A 23,532-nucleotide genomic window follows, 5' to 3' on the forward strand; every position below is an offset into this window, starting at 1 on the left:
TGTCAAAACTGCATCGTGGTGAATGCAGTGAGAATTGGGGAAGCACACATTTCAGAAGGGCACATTTTCTTCCCTGAAATAACGAATTATTGAGATAACTGAAGTTCTTAGAAATGAGACCATTCATAAGTTCAGAATTTCCTTAAAATTCTCCCTTCTAATTTTGACAGCTTGATCAGCAGAGCAGATTTTTCTCATGTCCTACTTGTTTATTTTATATTTTCTTCCTTCCACATCCTCTCCAACTGAAAGGAAATGTATGGACATCAAACCATACTGGCTCATAGTTTGAATCATCTAAAAAATGACTAAGGCTTTTTATTCCCAAATGGCCACTCCCTGATGTACATGAGTTGCCATGTCGTTTCTTTGAGGATAAATGAGGGAGGCAGACAACTCAGTCTGGAAAATCTGTGAAGTCCCAGAACCGGAGGTGGAATGGGGCCAAGTCTGGTAAATATCTAAGTTCCTGTCTTATTTTGTTTCACTGTGAAATTTGCAGGATTTTCATCCAGAGGGAACCAGGGAACAGTGTAGCTGCCCCTCTGTTCCCAGTGCTCAGGGGTGTCACCGCTAACCACTCCCCGCCCTGTGCGCCATATGTAGATCCCAGGGAGCTAGCAGGGGCATGGGCAGGACATGTCTGCAGTCGGAAGATGTCTGTAGTCGAGGAGTTTCTACAGTGGCCAGGCCCACACTCACACCCTCTACTTCTCAGGCCTTCGCAGAAAGACATGGAAACTATCAGTTGTTTAGAGTGAGTTGCTGATGTCATAGCATGGTTTAAAACACAAAAAAAGTAAAAGCTCCAAAGAATACTGACTGTTCTCTCTCTTCCCTTAGTCCTATAATTGGTTTACTGAATTGGCAAAAAGCCCCAATTCAGAAGTTTCACTTTTACATGAAAGCTTTTCTCAGTGCTCTAGCAAATAGCATCCATATTCTTGAATCCCACTGCATCATTCAGCCTCCAAGTGCTCTCCTCCCCTCCAGAAGGAAGACCTGGAAGGACAAGGCCAAGGCTCATCACTGGGTGGCTCTGCAGAAGGCTGAGCGACTTCCTGTCTCCTGTGTTTGGATCTCTGCCCTTGACTTCCTGCAAAGGCGTTGGCCATTCCACGAGGTAGCCCCAGTGCTCACTGCACTTGGAAATGCCTTCCTCTGTGTGAGTGGGACTGGTTAATCAATTGATCCTACTAAAGGAAATTCTTCATATCCACATTGGATGTTTGTGTTGGCCTGTTCTCTGCCAAGCCCGCCTGTGGAGGGCCATGAGAATGTGCAAGGAAAGCCATTTTATTTGGGTGCTTGCGTTATCCAATTTGGTCTCCTTTGCACAGTTCAGCTTATGAGACCTCAGCAGGAATTTGTAAGCGTGCTTACACAAGGCTCTGTGTTTATGAATACATTTCTACCTGAATATCTTCTTTTCCTTTCTAATAAAACATCACAATAGAACAGCTACCTCCTGATATTAAGAATTTGGCATATACTTACAACGTGGGCTCTGATTTTTGGCCTGACTTCCTTTTGGAAATGGTGAAATTAGAGAAAGTGAAAGTGTGTGTGGGGGGCGTCTTGTCCAAGTAACAAACCTCATGGGTGCAGGCAGTGAGGGCAGGTGCTTACCACCTGGTGTGAATGAGTCACGCTGCGCTTTGTTACTTCTCCATAAATGGGGAATGACCCTCAGACATCACGGAATCTGTGGAATGCCTACAAGAACATTCCTTGAACGTCAAAGAACAGTCCTTTTTGTTTCTCTATACTTATGAACAGTTTGCCTTCAAGTGTGCTTTCTTGGGCTAGAGCAGGGGTCAGAAAACTGCAGCCTACAGGCCAACACTGTCTCAACCCAGCTTGTGAGTTAATTTAAATGGTTGAAAAAATATCCACATTATTTCCTGACGTATGAAAATTATGGGACATTCAAATTTCAGTCTCCATAAATAAAGGTTTACTGGAATACAGCCATTACTAACGTGTCCATGTATTGTGCATGACCACTTTTGTACTAAACTGGCAGAATTGTGTCCTTGCTTAAAATACTAATGTCTGGCTTTCAGGGATGGAGGACCTAGAATTTCCAATTCTGCTGAAAGTTTTGGCTTCTTGCCAACTCTACATGTTCATTTACCTGCACAGTTGGCCCTTGAACAACACAGGTTTGGACTGCCCAGGCCTATGTATATGTTGTTCTTTTTCCAGTAAATATGGTACAATACTGTAGATGTATTTTCTCTTTTTTATGATTTTCCTTTTGTCTTTTTTTAAAGTTTTATTTATTTATTTTTAGGTGTTATTTATTTGACTGAGAGAGAAAGGGAAAGAGAGAGTGCACAAGCAGGGGGAACGGCAGGCAGAGGGAGAGGGAGAAGCAGGCTCCCAGCTGAGCAGAGAGCCCGCTGCAGGGCTCAATCCCAAGACCCTGGGATCATGACCTGAGCCAAAGGCAGACACTTAACTGACTGAGCCACCCAGGCACCCCTCATTTACTTATTTTTAGAGAGAGTGAGAGAGAGCATGCATGAGCTGGGGGAGGGGGAGGGGGAAAGAATCTCAAGGAGACTCACCACTGAGCACAGAGCCTGACCTGGGAGTCCATCCCACGACACTGAGATCATGTCCTAAGCCAAAATCAAGAGTTGGACACTCAACTGACCGAGCCACACAGTCACCCCTACGATTTTCTTAATACCATTTTCTTTTCTCTAGCTTACTTTATTGTAAGAATACAGGATATAATACATATAAGATACGAAACGTGTTAATCAGCTGTTTATGTTGTTGTTAAGGCTTCAGGTCAATAGCAGGCTATTAGTAGTGAAATTGGGGGGAGTCCAAACCTATATATAGATTTTTGACTGTGTGTTGTGGGGGGGTCAGTAGCCCTAACCCCACATTTAACCCCAACTTTATCTTTTTACAAATATGGTTTCTAGGGGCGCCTGGGTGGCTCAGTTGTTAAGCATCTGCCTCTGGCTCAGATCATGATCAGGGTCCTGGGATCGAGGCCTGCATCGGACTCCCTGCTCCACAGGAAGCCTGCTTCTCCCTCTCCCACTCCCCCTGCTTGTGTTCCTGCTTTCGCTATCTCTCTCTCTGTCAAATAAATAAATAAAATGAAAAAATAAAAACCAAATATGGTTTCTAATTGATTTAAGAAAAATGTCATTTCGAATTTCTTTCGAATTTGGAAATTTGTTATCTTTATGATATACCTAACGTATTTTCTGCTTCTCTGTAATATGTGTGATCACAAGGGTTACAATATGCCTTGTTCTATCCAAAGACTCTGAGGTCTTTAACAAGATGTCTCTCATACAGTAGTTATGAAACTGGTTTGTTTCATGAATAAATTTACAAGTAATGGGAAGGCAATTCATCAAATAGTTCTTCCACGGTTTCTGCTGCTCTTCTGGAATCCCTAACAGTCTATGTTGAGTTTTTTCCATCTGTCTTCCACGTCTGCCGACTGCTGTTTTACATGTTCTTTTTAATCTTGTGCTGAGTTCTGGGTGAGCTCCTCAGTCCTGTCATCCAGTTCACTAAATTTATCTTTGTCTCCACCCGATCTAGGGAGTAGCTTCCCTATTGATCTATTTAAATAGTTAAATGACTATATTTTAAATTTCTAAGAAATCTGGTTGCTGTTTTTCAGTGTTATCTATTTTATTTCATTTCTCCTATCTTTGAAAAAATAATTTTTTGTTCCCTTTTCAGGATTTACTTTATTTATCTTTTGGAGAACCCCAAGAAACTGAATTTAAAGTCATTTTCAGTATGTTGCATAATTTTTTCATTTTACCTTTGGTGAATTCGTGTTTCTTCATGTGTTTTGAATTACTATTTGTTTACTCATACTGAATAAGAAGGCTTCCTTGGTCTCAGCCCCTCCCTCTCTCTCTTGCTCTGGTTCTAGCTCTCTCCTCCTCCACATCCTCCATGCTCATCTTTCTTTCTAAAGCTTTTCAGTTGCTCCCACCTGGACCCATGGGATCCCCGTGGGGACAGAGATCTGTCCTGTGATGACATTGGGGATTTGGACTTCCCTGGTATGTGGTCACAATCCACGTTCTCCCTCTTCCCCAAGCACACAGCTCCTTATAAACTATAAATCACAAAGTGGTCAGGAGCAGATTTTTTCCCAGCATCCTTTCAAAATCTGAGGAGCTGTAACCCAAACCCTTGTTTTAATCAGGCTTCCTAATGATGGTTTCCTTGCTCATACCAAGCACGTAATTAGATGTTCACCATGAAGCCAACTTTTTTTTTTTTTTTTTGCCTGCTTCAAGAACAGCTCACACTCAGCTTTGAATTTCTCTTCTAGTTCTGCCCTTTAGAGGTGATTATCCTTGGCTGGTGTCTGGTTATATCTTCTTGGCCATCAGCTTCATAATTTACCTATTACAGGTGACCCTTGAACAACGAAGGGGTTAGGAGCTCTGCCCACCCCCCACCCCACCATGCAGTGGAAAATCCACCTGTAACTATTGACTCCCCAAAATGTAACTACTAATAACTTACTATTGACAGGAAGCCTTACTGATAATATAGTCGATTAACACATAATTTGTATGTTACAGTATTATATACTGTATTCTTACAATAAAGTAAGCTAGAGAAGAGAAAATATTGATAAGAAAATCCTAAGGAAGAGAAAATACTTTTATATTGCTGTATGTATATTTACTGAAAAAAAATACAGGGATAGGCAGGCCAGGCTGGGACAAATGCAGGGGCACTGATGGGTCCCACCCCAGGATGGCATGGTGATGTTCGGCAGTCAGTGGGGGGGGCCTTGACTTAGCTGCCAGGGGGGACTGCAGGCAGGGACAGCTGGAGGTGACCAGCAACAATGGGGGGCCATCAGCAACCAAGGCCACACGTGAGTGCACTGGCCTTTGGAGGCGGGAGAGGGGCCAAATTGGGGAGGGGCTCCCTGTGCTTTACCATTGTGCCATCCCTGCCCTCTGGGCAGGTTCCTTTACTTCAGCCCAGCCTCCTGCCTGCCAGCCCTGGTGCTCACCCTGACCACCCCCCATCAATACATGGGGCGACCTGGAGCCCTGCCAGGTCCTGCCTTTGCCTGGGCCGCCCAGGGGGCCTCCTGGACCCACAGAGGGCAGCAGGCATGACCCCTGTGCGGATCGCCTTTGGTTGGGTGCTATGGAGACTGGAGGCGAGCAGTTGTAAAGAAAGGTCTTCTGACTTTTGCTGTCAACTCTTAAAAAAATCTGTGTATGAGTGGACCTGTCCAGTTCAAACCCATGTTGTCCAAGTGTCAACTCTATCTCCACGTGTTTAGGGCAAAGGAGGTACCTCAAAGTGAGAATTGCACTCTCCCCTGCAAGTCCCAGTGTTTTCTGGAGTGAGAACTACTGCTTCATACTCTCAGTTCTGCTTCTTGTCACAGATATTCAGCTGTGAGGTAGCTGTTAAGCTTGAGATCTTACGCTAGGAGTGGTGCCTGCCTTCAGGACGCTTATGCTGAGGACAATGAATGTCTAGAACAAGATGACCTAGTTGCCCTGTGGGGTGTTGCCCCTACCCCCTCCATGATGGTGGCACTGATCCCCCCAGGTTCCTGGAGAATTGATTCATGACTACTCATAGCAATCATGGTCTTTAACTGTAGGAAGCTGCCTTGCCCACATAACACCCATCTCTGGGGACAGCCCACATCCAATTTCTGGCCAGTGATGGGGGCAAGTGGGGTACACAGGCTCTGCCCCCTTGTCTCAATTCTGGACAGTTGTGAACTGCCATTCCAGCTCCAAAGCTCCCTAAGGACCCTCCAAGGGCTCCACTGCAACTGCACCCCCAGTCCAGCTTCTCCTCTGACTCAGTCCTGCCTTCCTCACTCCCCTATTAGGGGTGTTGCCGAGAACCCTCTCCAGTAACTTCCTGTACATCAATCTCAATCTGAGTCTTTTCCTGGTGACCCAGCCTAGGACAGCAACTGACATGATAAGATATATATTTCCAAGAGTCAGATAAAGACATTATACAATATAGGACTCAGAAACAGATCCCTTCAGGTCAGAGTAGTAAGGAAAGATATAAAAGACCTGAGACCTGGTCATGAATGATAAATTTAGAAGGAAGAATGGAGTGGACATTTGTGATGCTGGCAGCTTCACGTCCTTTTCCTAGTTCCTCATTTATCATTCTTCTATGTTCCCAGAATGCCATTTTTCTCTCTGATTATATCAGTTTATGTGGGGAACCTTTAGGCAGAAATTACAATACTTTAAAAGTTATTAAACAATAGCACATAAAGCCAAGGTAATAAATGATGGATCCAAATGGGAAGGCAGAAGGGAAAAAAATCTTTTTTTTTTTTGGCTCCAACAATATGTCAATAAAAAAATTGGAAATAGAAAATTGAGCTTTTGCAAGGGAGGATTAAGAGGTGGGTGTGGTGGGGAATTCCAAGTCCCACTTGGAGACATACAGTGGAAGTTTTTAGTCCAATTTGTGAAGGTGGGGAGAACTCTGAAGGAAATGATCTTGTCATTCATTCTTCCATTGGCTTTGTAGTGTTCCCAGAAAGACTCTCTTGCTCTTTTTAGCAAAAAAAGGTTTGAGGAGTGCTGGAATAATGACCTCAATAAGATTTCAAATAGAATTATGTAGTAGACATGTATTTCTTCTCTCCATTTGTATGAGTTTGATGCTAATGAAATGGCCATTCCTGTAGATCAAAATGGTTAGTATTAGCACGTTCATGTACTCAACCTAAAAGCTTGACTGCTTAGTTGATTTTGAAGTCCCAGCACACTCTTTCCAGCTAATGGTTATCTATATTTAACCTCATTTTGAATTGAAAAGAAAAACCTCAGTTTTACGTATCAACTTGATTTTCGTTTGTTCTGTCTGGAGCATAAAATTGTGGGAAGTCCTTTAAATATAAATATTTGCTTCCCAAGGTATTTTTTCCTAGATACCATGTACATTGGCTACATGGTGTTGCAAATAAATAATAAAACTGTCTTGGGGGTATAAGCTGAAGACTTTGAAATATATGTAGAACTCTTCAAACTCTGTCTTTAGGCAGAATTTGCATTAAATTCATTAACTTACCTATAAACCCATACCAATGAAACTTCTTGCTGTTTCATTTTCACCAAAAAGCAAATGACCACAAGGCTCAGAGCTCTCCTTTAAGAATGGCTAGGTTTACGGAATGCCCTACTTCTTCAGTGGAAAATTTCAAAATTAGCTTACACATATTGGCACAATCATGAGAACCATGGATCTTCCACATTTGCATGTCACATTTTGAATCCCCTGAAAGCTAGAGAATTGGAAATGTTGGTTAAGGCAATAACCTCTGAATTACTTTCAAAAGTATAATAAATTATTATTCCTATGTTTAGATTTATACCTAAGTTAACTTTATGCCTGTGTTTAAATCCAAGTACCTGGATGAAATCCATAAAGTGATAATAGTCTTTTTTTTAGCTCTATTTGAGAAAATATATGATAAATAAACAGAATCTATTAAAAACCCTCAAATTAAAATTTATTGAGAAAAACTGTTTTCTCCTTGTTTTCTATTTCTTTTGATACCTACCACTTTTTAAATTTTTTCTGCCTTCACATTCTAATAATTAGAGAAATTTAGTATATAAATACAGAGTTTGGTACCCTGTCATTCTGGCCATAAATTTTTCATTTTGTAAATCTGCTATTTGGGTACGTTTGCAAATCATCTTGAAGTTAGCATATGTATTTTTAATCCTTTTTAATATATGCCCCATTTTCTTATGTTTCTAATTATGAGTGATTATTTATTAGGTGACATATCTTTGGATATTTCATATTTCTTGTATAAATAAGAGTGACTACTCAAAACACATGGGCAACATAATACCCTCAATTATTTCTGCACACACAAAATATTTCCAAAACCAGAAAAACCAAGAATCATTTCTAGAAATGCCATGACTTAAATGGGGCATGGTTATAATTGTGTGTGTGTGTGAGTGAGAGAGAGAGAGAGAGAAAACAAATACATTTTTATCCATTTTTGTTGCTGTTCTTCATAAATGAAGTTCCAAGTTTTCCCTCAGTACCGTTTCCCTTCAGCCTGAAGAACTTGTGTTAGCATTTCTTTTAGAGCAGAAATTCTGATGATAAATACTCTTAGTTTTTGTTTGTTTGTTTGTTTTTTCATTTGAGAATGTCTGTGTTTTGCCTCCATTCCTGAAGGATATCTTCACAAGATATAGAATTCTGGGTTAATAGTTTTTTTCTTTCATAACTTCAAAGGTGTTGTTCCACAGTGTTCTGGTCTTCATGGTTTGTGATGAAAAATACATGGTAATTCAAATAGTTGTCTCCCTATATGTAATGTGACATTTTTCTCTTGCTGCTTTCAATTTTTCTTTACCTTGGTTATTATGTATCAGGGAGTGGTTTCCTTGAGTTCATCCTCTTTAGGGTTTGCTAAGGTTATTGAATATGTAAATTATGTGTGCACCTAATTTGGGGAATTTTTAGCTATTATCCTTTTTTTTCCTGCACCAGTATCTTTCTCTTTTCCTTTGATAACTCTAAGGGCACAATGACACAAATTATAGACTTTCCGACCCAGGTTCCTGAGGGTCTATTAAGATTTTTAATCTTTTGCTCTGTGTTACTTGTGTTGGATAATTTCTATTAATCTTTTTAAGTTTACTGACTCATTCCTTTGTTATCTCCCTTCTACTATGGAGCCCATTGAGGGAATTTTAAATTTCAGATACTGTATATTTTCAGTTCTAAAATTTTATTTATTTTTTTCCTGTACTTTCTATTTCTCTGCTGACAACTTTGATCTTTCCATTCATTCAAGGTTGTTTACCTTTACCTCATGGAATGTGTAATGGATGTTTTAAAATCATTTTGTAATAATTTCAACATCTGAGTAATCTCAAAGTTGGCTTTATTGTCTTTTCTCTTGAGAATTGGTCAGATTTTCTTGGTGTTTTTTTATGTCAAGTAATTTGGGATTGTATCCTGGTCACTTTGAAGATTATGTTATGAGACCCTGGGTCATGTAAAGTTTTTGGGGAACCGTTGATTTGTTTTTCTTTGTTTCTGCAGTTAGTTGGGTGCGTTTCAAGTCACAAGTTTTGTTCACTTTCTGTGGGTGGTGGTTCAATGTCAGTTCAGTTCTCAAATTCTTTACTTTTCTATTTGGTCTTCCCTGCATGTGCACCACTCAGGGATCAGACTGGTACCTGAGTAGTTCATTATATCATAGTTCTTTTGGGTTCATTCCATGCATATGTACTTCGGAGTGAGAGCAGACTTGTACTGATTTGTAACAGAATTAGAGGAACCTACCCCCTTCTGTCTTTCTTCTTGCCAGTATCTCCCCTTTAATCTTTAACTCTTGGGATCCCATTCCCTAGTTCCTCTAATCAGAGAGGTAAAACTGGGGCGGGGGGAGGAGGTGGGGACTTCAGATGCCTTCAGGGCAGTAACAGCAGTGCAGCTTTGCAACTGGGACAGTCTTTGGAGCAGGACTAGAGAAAAAAAGGTTGAAAGGGACATATTTGATGCTGTTATAGTCCAATTACTTATCTGGTTTTATTGGCAGGAAGTTATGAGAATAGAGCAGGGTATTACTAATGGCTCTTGGTATTATTACCTGTTAGATTTAGTTATTTTGTGGCATTTTATTTATATAGATGCATAAATATCTCCTATTCAATTAGTTTGAAGGAGTATATATATGCACAATATATATACACAATACATGTACACACAAGAAATAAAAAACCAGAAGTTGGAATAAAAAAATGGTTTGAAACCAAAAGAAGACATCAGTGACAATGGCAGAGCACATAGCAACAAGACCTTTCCCTCCACAGCATCAATTAAAATTGAAGCAAAAATAGAATAACTTTCTCAGAACTCCAGAAAACAGTGAAAGATTTACAACAACAAAGAAATGCTGAATCAAGAAGAAGGTAACTTAATGGCAGAATAGTATTTTGGCATTTTTATTTATCTTTGCTCCATGCCCAACCCCAGTATTTCGACAGTCCTGAAGACAGCTGCCAACATTTCCATTGTGGGACCTTGGTCCCTGGTTCCAGAGGGAAGAAAGCAGACCTATTCTCAAAGAATTGTGTTTGTGTATTCTTATATGTCTGGGGCTGCCTAAAAGGTTGATGGACACTTGACTTGTTTCACCTAATTCAGAACTCATTCAAGGCAGAGAAGAGCAGGCATTTCTCGAAGCCTTGTAAAGCAAATGAACAACTCACAGCTGCTTGTTTCAGAAGGTTCCAGCTGAGGCAAACAATAGAGTGCTGAAAGCCTGGGAGCTAAAGCTGGAAAGAGAGTTTCTTTGGGAAATTATGGCATCCCAAAGTGCCCATGTCTACTGGGGAATATAGAAAGTCATATGCATGCCCAGGGCAGGATGCATACTCTGAAAAGGCCTGAGAAGACTCCAAGTTTTCACTTCTGTAGGATCTCTAGTCTCAGTGCAGGTAGAAAGTGTATGCTAAGGCAGAGTTGTAAATAGCCTTCTCTCTCTCTCTCTCTCTCACACACACACACACACACACACAATCCTTGATATTCAAAAACATTTCTGTGTAAACACTAGTGAAAGACAACACGAAGGAATGGACCACACATGGAAAAAGATATAGATTTCATAATAAATAGTTTACAAAAGTAACATACAGGGGTACCTGAGTGGCTCAGTCAGTTAAGCATCTGCCTTTAGTTCAGTTCATGATCTTGGAGTTCTGGGATTGAGCCCTGCATTGGACTCCCTGCTCAGTGGGGAGTCTGCTTCTTCCTCTCCCTCTGCCCCTCCTCCCCACCCTGCTTGTGCTCTCTCTCTCTCTCAAATAAATAAATTAAAATCTTAAAAAAAAAGTAACATACAGCTATAGCCTACAGCAATCAACAAAAACAAATTCTGAGGCAGAAGAATCTGATTTCCAGAATTGTCATATGGTAGTATTCAAAATATCTAGTTTTCAGCATAAAATTAGGAAACGTGCAAAGAAACAACAACAACAACAAAAAATGACCTATTCACAGTGGAAATCAACAGAAACTTTCCCTGAGGAAGCAGACATTGAACTTACTAGACAAAGACTTTATGTTGCCTGTGTTGAGTATGTTCAAGGAGCTAAAGAAAGCCATGAGAAAAGAGCTAAAGCAAATGAAAATAACTTCTAATCAAATAGAGAAAATCAATAAAGAGATGGAAATTGTAAAAGGTAACCAAACAGAAATTCTGGAACCGAAGAGTGTAATAGCTGAAATGAAAAAGCTCACTAGACAGTTCAAATTGCAGATCTGAGCAGGCAGAATAAAGACTGAATGAATATGAAGACAGGTCAGTTGAAATTATCCAGTCTGAGATCAGATAGAAAAAAAAAATGAAGAAAAATGAACATAGTCTAAAAGAATTCAGGGACAGTGGCAAGCATATCAACACACACATAATGGGAGTCCCAGAAAGAGAGGAGAGAAAGAAAGGGCCAGAAAGAATATTTGAAGGAATAGCAACCAAAAACTTGACAAGTTTGAAAAACACATGAAACTACACATTTGACAATCTCAATAACTTCCAAGAGGATAAGACTGAATCACATCATAATCAAATTGTCAAAGCCAAGGGCAAAGGAAAAATCTTGAAAACAGCAAGAAAGAAGTGATCCACCACAATCAAGGGAACTTCAATAAGATTAAGGACAGAGTCTCTTGAGAAACCATGGAAGCCAGAAAAGTGATACTTTTAAAGTACTGAAAGAAAAACAAAAAGAAAAGAAAAAACTGTTAACCAAGAATCTTATATCATGCAAATTAATTTTTTGAAAAACAAAGGAGAACAAGAAAATCCCAGATAAACAAAAAGTAATTTGTCACTCATAGGTCTATTCTAGAAGAAATGCTGAAGGGAATCCTTTAGGATGAGACGGAAAAAAAAAAACAGACAATAACTCAAAGACATTTGAAGAACTCCAATAAAGGTACTGTATAGGTAAATATAAAACAATTGTTCTTTACTTCTCTTTTAATTTCCTATATGATTTAAAAGACAGATGCATAAAGCAATAATTATAAATCTATACTAATAGGTACACAATGTATAAAGATGTAAATTGTGACAACAACAACATAAAAAGGGATGAAGCCATATGGAAGCAGAGATTTTGTATGATATTGGAGCTAAGTTGTTATCTGTTCAAACTAGATTGTTATAAATTTAGGATATCAACTATAATCCCTCTGGTAACCAGTAGGAAAATATCTAAAAAAATATACACAAAAGAAAATGTGCAAGGAGTCAAAATGATACCCTACAAAAATCAATTAAATACAAAAGAATGAAGTAATAGAGGAAGTGAAGAACAAAAAGGGTATAAGACATACAGGGGGAAAAAAAGCAAAATTACAGAAGTTGTGTCCTTAGTAATTATTTTTATATAAGTGGATTAAACTCTCTAATGAAAGGCAAAGATGGTGAAATGGATGATAAAACATGATTCAGTTGTATGCTGTCTTCAGGAAACTAAAAATTCAAAGACAAAGTTGGTTGAAAGTAGAAGGATGGAAAAAGATATACTATGCAAATTATAACCAAAAAGTGCAGAGGTCATTACATTAATATTACACAAAATATACTTTAAGTCAAAAACTGTTACAAAGAAGGTATTATATATCAATAAAAGTTCAATTCATCAAGAATATACAACAATGATAAACATGTACTCACCAAGCAACAGAGTCCCCAAATATGGGAATCAAACATTGGCAGTCTTGAAAAGGATAAATAGACAATTCTACTGTAATAATTGGATATTTCAATAGCCCACTTTCAATACTGGAAAGCACATCTAGACCAAAGATCAATAAGGAAAAAGAGGACTTGAAAATACTATATATATAGTCTTGTTGGCATATATAATATAGAGAGAGAGAGAGAGATAAATATCACTGTACTGAGCAGTAAAAGAATACATATTCTTCTCAAGTTTACATGAAATATAGGAGAGACCATATGTGGGGCCAGGTGAGAATACTCAAGAAGTTTTAAAAGATTGAATCATATAAAGTATTTTTCAGATTACAATGGAATAAAGCCAGAAATTAATAACAGAAGGAAAAGTGGAAAATTTGCATATACCTGGAAATTAAACAATGCATTCTTAAACACCAGTGGGTAAAGAGGTAATTACAAGGAAAATTAGAGAATACTTTGAGACAAATAGAAACAGAAACTCAATATACCAAAATTTATTGGATGCAATAAATTGAGAGAGAATTTGTTGAGAGAATCAACAAAACTAAAAGTTGGTTCTTTGAAGAGATCAATAGAATTGACAAACCTTTAGCTAAATTCACAAATCTAAAGTGAGAAAAGATGCAAATGATAAAATCAGAAATGAAAGTGGAGACAATACTACCAACTGTACAGAATTAAAATAATTATATGTGAGTACTATGAACAAGGATATGCCAACAAATTAGATAACCTAATTGAAATAGACTTTCTAGAAACATACAAATTACCAAAATTGACACAAAAGGAAACAGAAAATATAAACAGACCTATAAAATTAAAGAATTGAATCAGTAATCAGAAACCTCTCAACACAGAAAAGTCTTGTACCAGATAGCTTCACTGGTAAGTTCTACCAAAAATTTAAAGAAAAATTAACACCAGTACTTCTCAAACTTTTCCAAAATGTAAAATATAATAGGAGGGGAACATTTCCTAACTTATTCTGTGAGACCAGTAACAAAGCCAGAGACAACACAAGGGGAAAAAAACAAAACAAAACTGCAGTCCAATACCCCTTATGAATATAGATGCAAAAGTCCCCAGTGAAATACTAGTGAACTGAATCCAACAGCACTTTAAAAGGATTATACACTGTGACCAAGTGGAGTTTATTTTATCATGCAAGGGTGGTTCAACATAAGAAAATCAATGTAATACACCACAGGACTAGGACAAAAGGGGAAACAAAAACATAATCATCTCAATTGACCCAGATTTGGCCATTAAAGAAGTAAATTAAAATGAAGCCATTAGAGTGAGTCCTAATCCAGTCTGTCTGGTGTTATAAAAAGGAGACATTTGGACACAGAAAGATACCAGGATTACACGTGCATAAAGAACAGACCACGTGAGGACACAGTAAAAAGGCAGCCACCTGAAGGCAGCAAGTGAAACAGAGAGGCCTCAGAAGAAAGCAGAAATTGCTGACATCTTGAACTTGGATGTTTTGCCTTCAGAACTGTGAGAAAATAAAGTTCTGTTGCTTAAGCCCCCCGATTGTGGTACTTTGTTCTGGCAGCCCTAGCAAATTAATACATCTGCTTTTACAATTGCTAGTCAACATGGTGCAACAAGTTCTGGCCAGAGAAGTTAGGTGAAAAAAAGTAAAAGACTACCAAATTGGAAAAGCAAAAGTAAAACTATCCTTATTTGAAGATGGCATGTTCCCATATACAGAAAATTCCAAGAATCCATAAAAATACTACCAGAACTAATAAAGAAATTCAGAAAAGTTGTAAGGTACAAGATCAACACACAAAAATCAATTATGTTTCTCTACATGGGCAATGACAATCTGTAGAAGAAATTAAGAAAACAATTCCATTTACCTTAGCAAACCAAATAATAAAATACCTAGGAATAAGTTTAATCAATGAGGTTAATGACTTACACACTGAAAATGTTAAACATGCTAACAAAAGTTAAAGAGGACTGAAATAAATGGAAAGACATCCTGTGCTTATGGGTTAGAAAATATAATATCCTTAAGATGTCATTACTACCCAAAACAAACTATAGATGAAGTGCAGTCCCTGTCAAAATTCCAATAGCCTTTTTTGTGGAAATAAAAAATGTAATCCTTAAATTCATATGGAATTGCAAGGGGTCCCAAATAGCCAGAACAATACTGGAAAAGAACAAAGTTTCAGCACTCATACTTCTGCCTCCTGATTTTAATACTTACTACAAAGCTATGGTAATGAAAATATGGTATTTCTATAAGGATAGAAATGTAGACCAATAAAATAGAATTGAGTGTTCTCCAAAGAAGAACGCAAATGGCCAACAAACACATGAACCAGACGCTCAACATCATTAGTCATTAGGAAAATGGAAATCAAAACCACAATGTGATACCACTTGACATCCACTAGAATGACTATTATAATAAATAATTTTAAAAATCAGAAAATACCATGTGCCAGCAGAGATATGGAGAAATTGGAACTCTTGTACATGGTTTGTAGGAATGTAAAATGGTGCACCTGCTATGGAAAATAGTTTGGCTGCTTCCCGGAAAGCTAAACATGTAATTACCATATAGTCCTAGTATGTACAATTCCTAAATATGTACATAAAATAAGTGGGAAAAGTACTCTAACAAATACATGTACATACATGTTCATACCAGCACTATTTGCAGTAGTCAAAAGGTAGATACAGCCTAAATATCCATCAACAGATGAATAAATGAACAAGTGTTCATACATACAATGGAATAATTCTCAGCCGTAAAAGGATGAAACACTGATACACACTACAACATGGATGAACCTTAAAAACATCATGTTAAGGGAAAAGAAGCCAGACACAAAAGGCCACATAGTGTATGATAATATTTATGGGAAATATCCAGAGATAGAAAGTTGATTTGTGGTTTCCAGCAGTGAGGAGAAGCAGGAATATTGAAAAAGTAACTGCTTAGTGGGTGCTTTTGGAGTGATGAAAATGTTTTGTAAAGTAGATAGAGAAAATGGCACAACATTGGGAATGTACTAAATGCCACTGAATTTTTATATATATTTGTGTATATATATAAATTTATATATAAATCAGGAAATGTAAGGAAATACTTGACAAGTAAAACCCAATTGTTTATATCACATAATTATACATTATTTAATCCTTAGTTGTCCCTAAAGAAAGCAATAAAAGCTACAGTAGGATTGAGAAGAACTCAGAAGACAAATCCCCTTGTCTTCGGCTTACATTTATTTTAAACTTTTCATTTCCCTAAAAGGCTAATAAAATTCAGGTTCCTTAAGCTATGTTTTTAAAACTGACTACATGCCAAAACTATATTATGTCAAAAGTTAGAAAAATTGAAAGAAAAGGCATTTTAGAATGAAATGCACATTTTAGGTATATATATTTTTATGTTTATGACTTTAAGCCTTTAAGCTTCTTTTTTTTTTGGCAGTTCCATGTTTTCCCTGAGGGCATTTTATGGGCTCCTCTGCCTTAGGTCCAAGTGAGCAGCACTCACTGAGGCTTGCGAGTCAACATTAGAAACACAGAAGTAAATATCCTGAGCTCAGAGCCTGGGGGGAGCCAGTGCCCCAGCAGCCAAGGCAGCGGGTCAGGGGCTGGTAATGCAGTGGCTGAAAGGAGTGGGCTAGGAGATGGGTGGTTTCCCATGACCCTGCGTTGCCTAAAAGACACATACTGCACAGGATTTAATGGAATCTCCTCCTGGGCTACTGAGAAATCCCTCTTTCCAGTATGGGCTTGTTGAATGTAGACCTGAAAGCTATTCAATTTATGGTATCTCAGTATTTTAATTTAATGCCTCACTTTTCTTTTGTGACATCAGAGTAGTAATCAAGTCATTAGACTGTGGCAAGCAGTTTTCTTAACCACTAAAGAAGGATTTTATACTGAAATGAGATAATGTGACTTTTGGTTAGATCTTAAAGATCTGTGTGTGTATTTGCACATGCATACTGAAATATAAAATTATATATACCAAATTACATATATATATATATAGCTTATGTATTTATCATTATGTAAATATAAAATTTATACATACATAAATACATAAGTGTACCACATATCTATCACATATATATTTGCCATATAAATAAATTTTATTTATGTATAAAGTCTTAGAGTTTCAAAGGCCTGGCAGCCTGTCTAATCAGAGTTGCATGGCCAGAGGCAGACCAAGGACCAGAATGTAGGTCATCTAGTCCAACACCCACCTAGTCCTCTCCAGACAAGTGTTGCAACAGTTTACTCTTCAATTCACAAGAATAGTTTTATTTTAGAATTGTTCAGAGTGTCTCTCATGTTTTTTATTTACTCTTGCTTGTTTATACCCCATTCTCATTCCTATTTCCTGCCTCCCTGTATGAAACTACACAAATGTGTTTTATACATATATTAAATATACAGAAACACATTGGTGTTAAACATATATGTTATTTTTCCAGGTCTGTGTTCTTAATTTATGTGAATGATCTTGTGGTCTGTGTCCCTTTTTTTTTCTCTTATCATTTGTTAACCCAATTTATTTTAAGATCCACATATGTTGTTCTTCTACTTTCATGCACCTAATGGTTGAACGTACTATAAGATGCACGTTCATCTCATTTTTACATATTCATCTCTTTAGTGGTGGAAAATTGGAATATCTCCAATTCTCTGCTACTACAGACAAGGATGTGAAGAATATCATGACTCAAGTCCCCACGTAGACCTGTTGCAAAAATTTCTCTGGATTTTATAACTCAGGGTGTGATTGCCAAGTCAGAGACTTAGGCATACTTAAGTACTGACCTCCAGAAAGACTGTACCAATTTCACACTACTAGCAAAACATTGGTTCCCCCTCACAAAAAACATTATTATGAATCTTTATAATTTAATATGATGGGTGTAAACTGTTAACCCATTTGTGTTCTAGCTATAATGTCTCCATTAAATGCCTCTACGCTTTTAGTTCCTCTGTATAAACCTTTGTCCTCTCAAGTTTTCCCTTGTAAGATGCTTATTTGGATGTTTTGCTCCCTTCTCTATTGGTTGACCTGTCTTGTTGCTACGCAGGCATTCTTTATCTATTCGAAATATTAATCTCATGTAATCTCATCTCTAATCTTAGATGTCCCAGCTAAATATCTGTGAATTTTATTTATGGTGACTTTGCTGAATTTTCAACTTTAATGTGGTCAAATTCATCTATTTTTTGGCCTTATAACTTATGTTTTGGGTCTTATTTTAGAGGCAATCCCCATGGAAAAGGCACAAAGTTATTCTTCCATGTTTTCATCTAATGACTTTAGAATTTTATCTTTCACATTTAGGTCTTTATTCACCTGAAGATCACCTTTGTGGCAGGGATCTAGCATTATTATTATTATTTTATTGAAGCCAATTTTTCATCTGCTAGCTAGCCTGTTCTTCTCCTCTTGACTTGTGGGGTCAACTTTGACATTTATCAAATTCATATAGGTAAATTAGGTTTTTTTCTGAACACTGTGTGGTATTCCATTTGACTTTTTTTCCTTTCTATAAGGAATCTAAATTCTGTTTGTTTTATTTTAACTTATGGGTTTATAGCATACCTTAATTGTCTTTTAGTACAAACACAACTCACCCGTTTTTTATCTTCTCAGAATTTCAAAGTTGGCCTGGCAATTCCTAGGTTTTTGTTTTTCCAAATATATTTTAAAACAAATTTGTTGAGTTCCTCAAAAATTCTGTTCTTATATATTTTGAAATATGTTTGCTGGTGGCCTGAAAGTTTCTCCTGGCATTTTATTTGAAGTTGCATTGAATTTGTAGACTAAATTTGGGGAAAATTGGTATTTTTGTCATATTAAGTTACCTCATTCATGAATGTGGTATATCTCTTCATTTATTCAGGACTTTTACTTTGTTTTTTCTGTTGAGTTTTACAGTTTTGTCCATAAAGGTCTTGTGCAATTTTGTTAAGGTTAATTCTTACATATTTTTTTCAGTCCAGGTTCAACCTGTAGGATATGTTTATATGTATATAATTTATTACAAGGAATTGGACTATTGATTATATGAACTTGCTAAGCAAGTCCAAAATCCATAGGGTAGGCTTTCAGGAGGGGAAGAAGTATGGTCATGGGCAAGCTGAAATTCATGGCGCAGTCTGAAGCTACTGTGCGCAGGTGACAAGAGTTTCCTTTCTCTACCCCCCCACCTCCCCCCCCTTCTCTATTCAGACTGGTTTTCAAGACTTCCAACTATTGACTCAGGCCTGCCCAAATTGTCAAGGATAATATCGTTACTTAAAGTCAGTTGATTATGGACTTCAATCACATCTCTAAATTCATGGCAACATCTAGATTAGTGTTTGATTAAATAACTGGGGACTATTGCCCAGCCAAATTGACACATTGGCAAAACCATTTAAAGTACAGTTTTGTTTGCTAATTTAAGTTGTATCTCGTTTTCTATTTGATGATTGCTAATATAGAGGATCTCTATTGATTTTTGTAAGATGATATTATATCTAAATCATTTTATGAATTCTTGTGTTCTAATGGTCTGTGGCTTCACTTTCACATTCTATGTTGGTGATAATATCATCTACAAATAGTTTAATCTGATATTATCTGCAAACAATTGTAATTATTACAATTCCTCATTCTTTTTCTTATCTTATGACATTGGCCAATGTTCCCAGTGGTATGTTAAGTGGTGGCAAGGATAGCAAGTGTCCTTGATCATTCTTTAACAGTAATGTATGTCTAAAGTTCCACCACAAACAGGATGCTTGCTTTAGTTATGGTATAAATCCTTTATCATTTTAAGGATATTTCCTTCTATTCCCAGTTTATTGAGTGTTATTTTTTTTATTATGTTCAGTTAGCCACTGTATAGTACATCATTAGTTTTTGAGGTAGTGTTCAATGATTCATTAGTTGTGTATAACACCTAGTACTCATCACAACACGTGCCCTCCTTTTATCATAAATAAAATTTGAACTTTATGAAATGCTTCTTCTACATCCATTTAGAAAATTATGATATCAACCCACTGGTGTATGACTTACACCTAAACATTTATTAACATTAAATCACACTTGCTTCTCAGCAATAAATAAACCCTAGTCTATTTTGGGGTAGAGGGCAGGTATGGTTGACACAAAATGTTTTATTAGTTTCAGGTGTACAACATAGTGATTCACCTTTTCTGTATGTTATGCTTTGCTCACCACAAGTATAGCTACCATTCGTCTGTCATCATACAACACTATTACAATATCATTAACTATATTCCCTATGCCATACATTTTATTCCCATGACTTATTTGTTCCATAAGTAGAAGCCTGTGTCTTTTTGCCCATTTGCTCATCCCTCCACCCCTCTCCCCTCTGGCAACCACTAGTTTGTTCTCTGTATTTATAGGTCTGATTCTGCTCTTTTAAATCCTAGCTTATTATGATGAGTTATATTTTTACTATGCCATTCAGTTGGTTAGCAAATATAATTTTTTAAATTTTTTATTGTTATGTTAATCACCATACATTACATCATTAGTTTTTGATGTAGTGTTCCATGATTCATTGTTTGTGCATGACACCCAGTGCTCCATGCAGAACGCGCCCTCTTTAATAGCCATCACCACAGGCTTAAAACTCCTTTTTATATTCTAGCCTTATTTTATTTTAAATTTGAAGTTACTCTAACTTTGTAAAATGTTTTAGGCAACTTCCCTTCATTTCCTACTCTCTGAAACTACTTGTATAAAATAGGGGTTGTTTGTTCCTTCGACTTTGGCGGAACTCTTAAAAAATTTTCTGGGCCAGGGGTTATTTGTGGTTCCATGTTGTGATAATTTGTCATCTAATATGTAGGAAAGCATTTTTCTTGTACATTTAATTTTTATTTAGTATTTATTTATTTATTTATTTAGGGGACAGAGCATGAGCTGGGGGAGGGGCAGAGGGAGAAGCAGACTCCCCACTGAGCAGGGACCCTGATGCAGGACTCGATCTCAGGACCCTAGGTTCATGACCTGAGCCAAAGGCAGATGCTTAACTGACTGAGCCACCCAGGTGCCTGAATTTTTAATCAATATTAGTTGTATAATTTTACAAAGGCAATAAGATAGCTTTAGCTTTAGACTAATAAGAGAGTAATTGTTACACTTGATACACTTCTAAGTGTGTTTATATAATAGATTAGGCCAAAATGGGATCCATGTGGAATACTACAAAGATCAGAATGAGTGTGTTGCATCTGAAGCTCCCTCACTGTCTCTGTGCTTCTTACCTTCTAGGACATACGGGCCGGTTATTAAAGTCTCTGTGCTTCACCAGTCTTTCCTTCCTGTTGCTGCACATCATTTTCCACATCACGTTGGCTAGCCTGGAAGCTCAACACCGTATTGGACCTAGTTACAACTGTGAGTATTATGGTAATTTTTTTCTTCATCTTATGTATGAATAAAGCTATGTGTCATAATGCTCATAGCAATCTATACAACAATTACATAATAGAATTCATGATCTTTTTTGGTCATTGGCAATCCTGTACTATAAATTCATGTAAAGAAACTATCATGGAAAATTGGGTAATACAAGCAACTTAATTAGTGAATTTTCAACAAAAATTAGATATTAGGCCCCTATTCGTATGCAAGACATTATTACTGGGCTTAATCTAAAAAATCAAGATTTATATTAGTCCCTGGAGCATACAGTACAGCTAAGTGAGCAAGACATGTACAATTTCTAACATGATTAATATGAGTACAAAAATTGAGTAAGATTATATGACTGTGACCTCAATCCTATTCTACAGCATAATGTAAGATTTCTTATGTCTTTATGGGAAAAAATGTAATGACACGTAGTTTCTTTTTAATTGGGAGTTTTTTATTGCTACTCATAGAGAAATAATATGTCTTATATGCATTATATTTTGAAGTCACGATCTGAAAATGTCAACAACTATGTTCTTTATCTGGGCAGCATGATGTTTCTAAAATTAACCTGCTATTGGACAAATTCGACTTCAGTTTTTCTAGGATGTGATTGTCCTTTGAAAAAAGCAGAAGTGTTTCAAGTAGATGGAATACAATCCTCATGTTTTAAGTTAAACCTAAAGAAACCCTGACATATTTGAAATAGATTATAATAAGTTTTAAATTGTCAGTTTTTCTTTGAGGAACCCATTTATGAGTTTTAAATTTCCCGATCTTTCATAAAGGCAAGCCCAAGTAATAGGAAGTAAACGTACCCTTCCCTATAAAATAAAAAAATATCAAAATTCTTCATGGATCAAAGACTATTAACATAAACCTACTGAGAGGTCATTTAGTAAAATCCATATTTATAAATTATTCAGTATCCTTCAGCATATAACTTTTAGAAAGCTACCTTTTACAGATCTAAACTTAGTATTCATTTTCGCCATTTTACTGAGTTCAGAATCCATTGGATAATAATGCCTATCAAAATGGTTTTGTTTTAAAATCTATGATTTAAGATACGCTTCTTGTTTTCAAGTTGGGGTATAATTCCTATACCATAAAATTCACCTATGTAAGGAATACAATTGAGTGGTTTTTAGAGTGTGCAACCATAGCCGCTCTGATTCCAGAACACATCCATTGGCCCCCTCCCCATGGAAGAGTAATTCCCCATTCCCTTTCCATCCACACATCCATTGGCCCCCTCCCCATGGAAGAGTAATTCCCCATTCCCTTTCCATCCAGCCCTAGGCAAATACTAATTTACTTTCTGCCTCTGTTAGATTTACCTGTTCTGGACTTTTCATCTAAACAGAATTATACAATATGTAACCTTCTGTGTATGGCTTCCTTCACTGAGCATGATGTTCTCAAGGTTCATCCATGTTGTAGCGTGGGTCAGTACTTCATTCCTTTTCAAGGCTGCCTAATATTCCATTGTTAACATGTGGCTTTACGGTTTGGTAAAAGTCACTTCATTATTCAAAACTTGGTAAAATGAAATGTTTAAATAATGGTACTTTAGTTACTTTAGTTATGTTATAATGATTAAAAAACATTTATTACATTTGACTGGGTTCAGATCTTTTTGGACTTAGTAGAAATATTAGCAGCTGTATTTCCTTTTGCTTCTCAATCACAAATCTTTTGGATACTTCTTAAGAAGGCATTCCTAGGATCATAAGGAAAGGTTTTTTTTAAGTATGTATTTATTTTATTTTTTTTGCATTTTATTTTTTTAAATTTTTTTATTATGTTATGTTAATCACCACACATTACATCATTAGTTTTTGATGTAGTGTTCCATGATTCATTGTTTGCGTATAACACCTAGTGCTCCATGCAGTACGTGCCCTCTTTAATACCCATCACCAGGCTAACCCATCCCCCCACCCCCTTCCCCTCTAGAACCCTCAGTTTATTTCTCAGAGTCCATCGTCTCTCATGGTTTGTCTCCCACTCCGATTACCCCCCCTTCATTCTTCCCTTCCTGCTATCTTCTTCTTTTTTTTTTTTTTAACATATAATGTATTATTTGTTTCAGGGGTACAGGTCTGTGATTCAACAGTCTTACACAATTCATAGCACTCACCATAGCACATACCCTCCCCAATGTCTATCACCCAGCCACCCCATCCCTCCCACCCCCACCACTCCAGCAGAAAGATTTTTTTTAACCAAAAATTGTTGTCTGAATAAAAGGCTATTGCATGGATAATGAGTTATCCATCACTGGAAGTATTTAATCACAAGATATATTACAGCT

At 37.0% G+C, this 23,532-nt stretch overlaps 1 protein-coding gene across 1 annotated transcript in view; it reads left to right on the top strand.

Annotated features, from left to right (window-relative positions):
* The window catches only part of PIEZO2 (piezo type mechanosensitive ion channel component 2), a 330,637-nt gene that overhangs the window by 126,383 nt on the left and 180,722 nt on the right, over positions 1-23,532 (top strand). The window contains exon 3 of the mRNA XM_081802552.1: positions 21,072-21,197. Coding sequence (XP_081658678.1) covers positions 21,072-21,197 — 126 coding nt within the window. The remainder of the gene's footprint in view (positions 1-21,071; positions 21,198-23,532) is intronic.

Source organism: Leptonychotes weddellii, chromosome 13, assembly GCF_054177405.1.
Source record: "Leptonychotes weddellii isolate Sample4059 chromosome 13, ASM5417740v2, whole genome shotgun sequence".
NCBI classification, from domain to species: domain Eukaryota; kingdom Metazoa; phylum Chordata; class Mammalia; order Carnivora; family Phocidae; genus Leptonychotes; species Leptonychotes weddellii.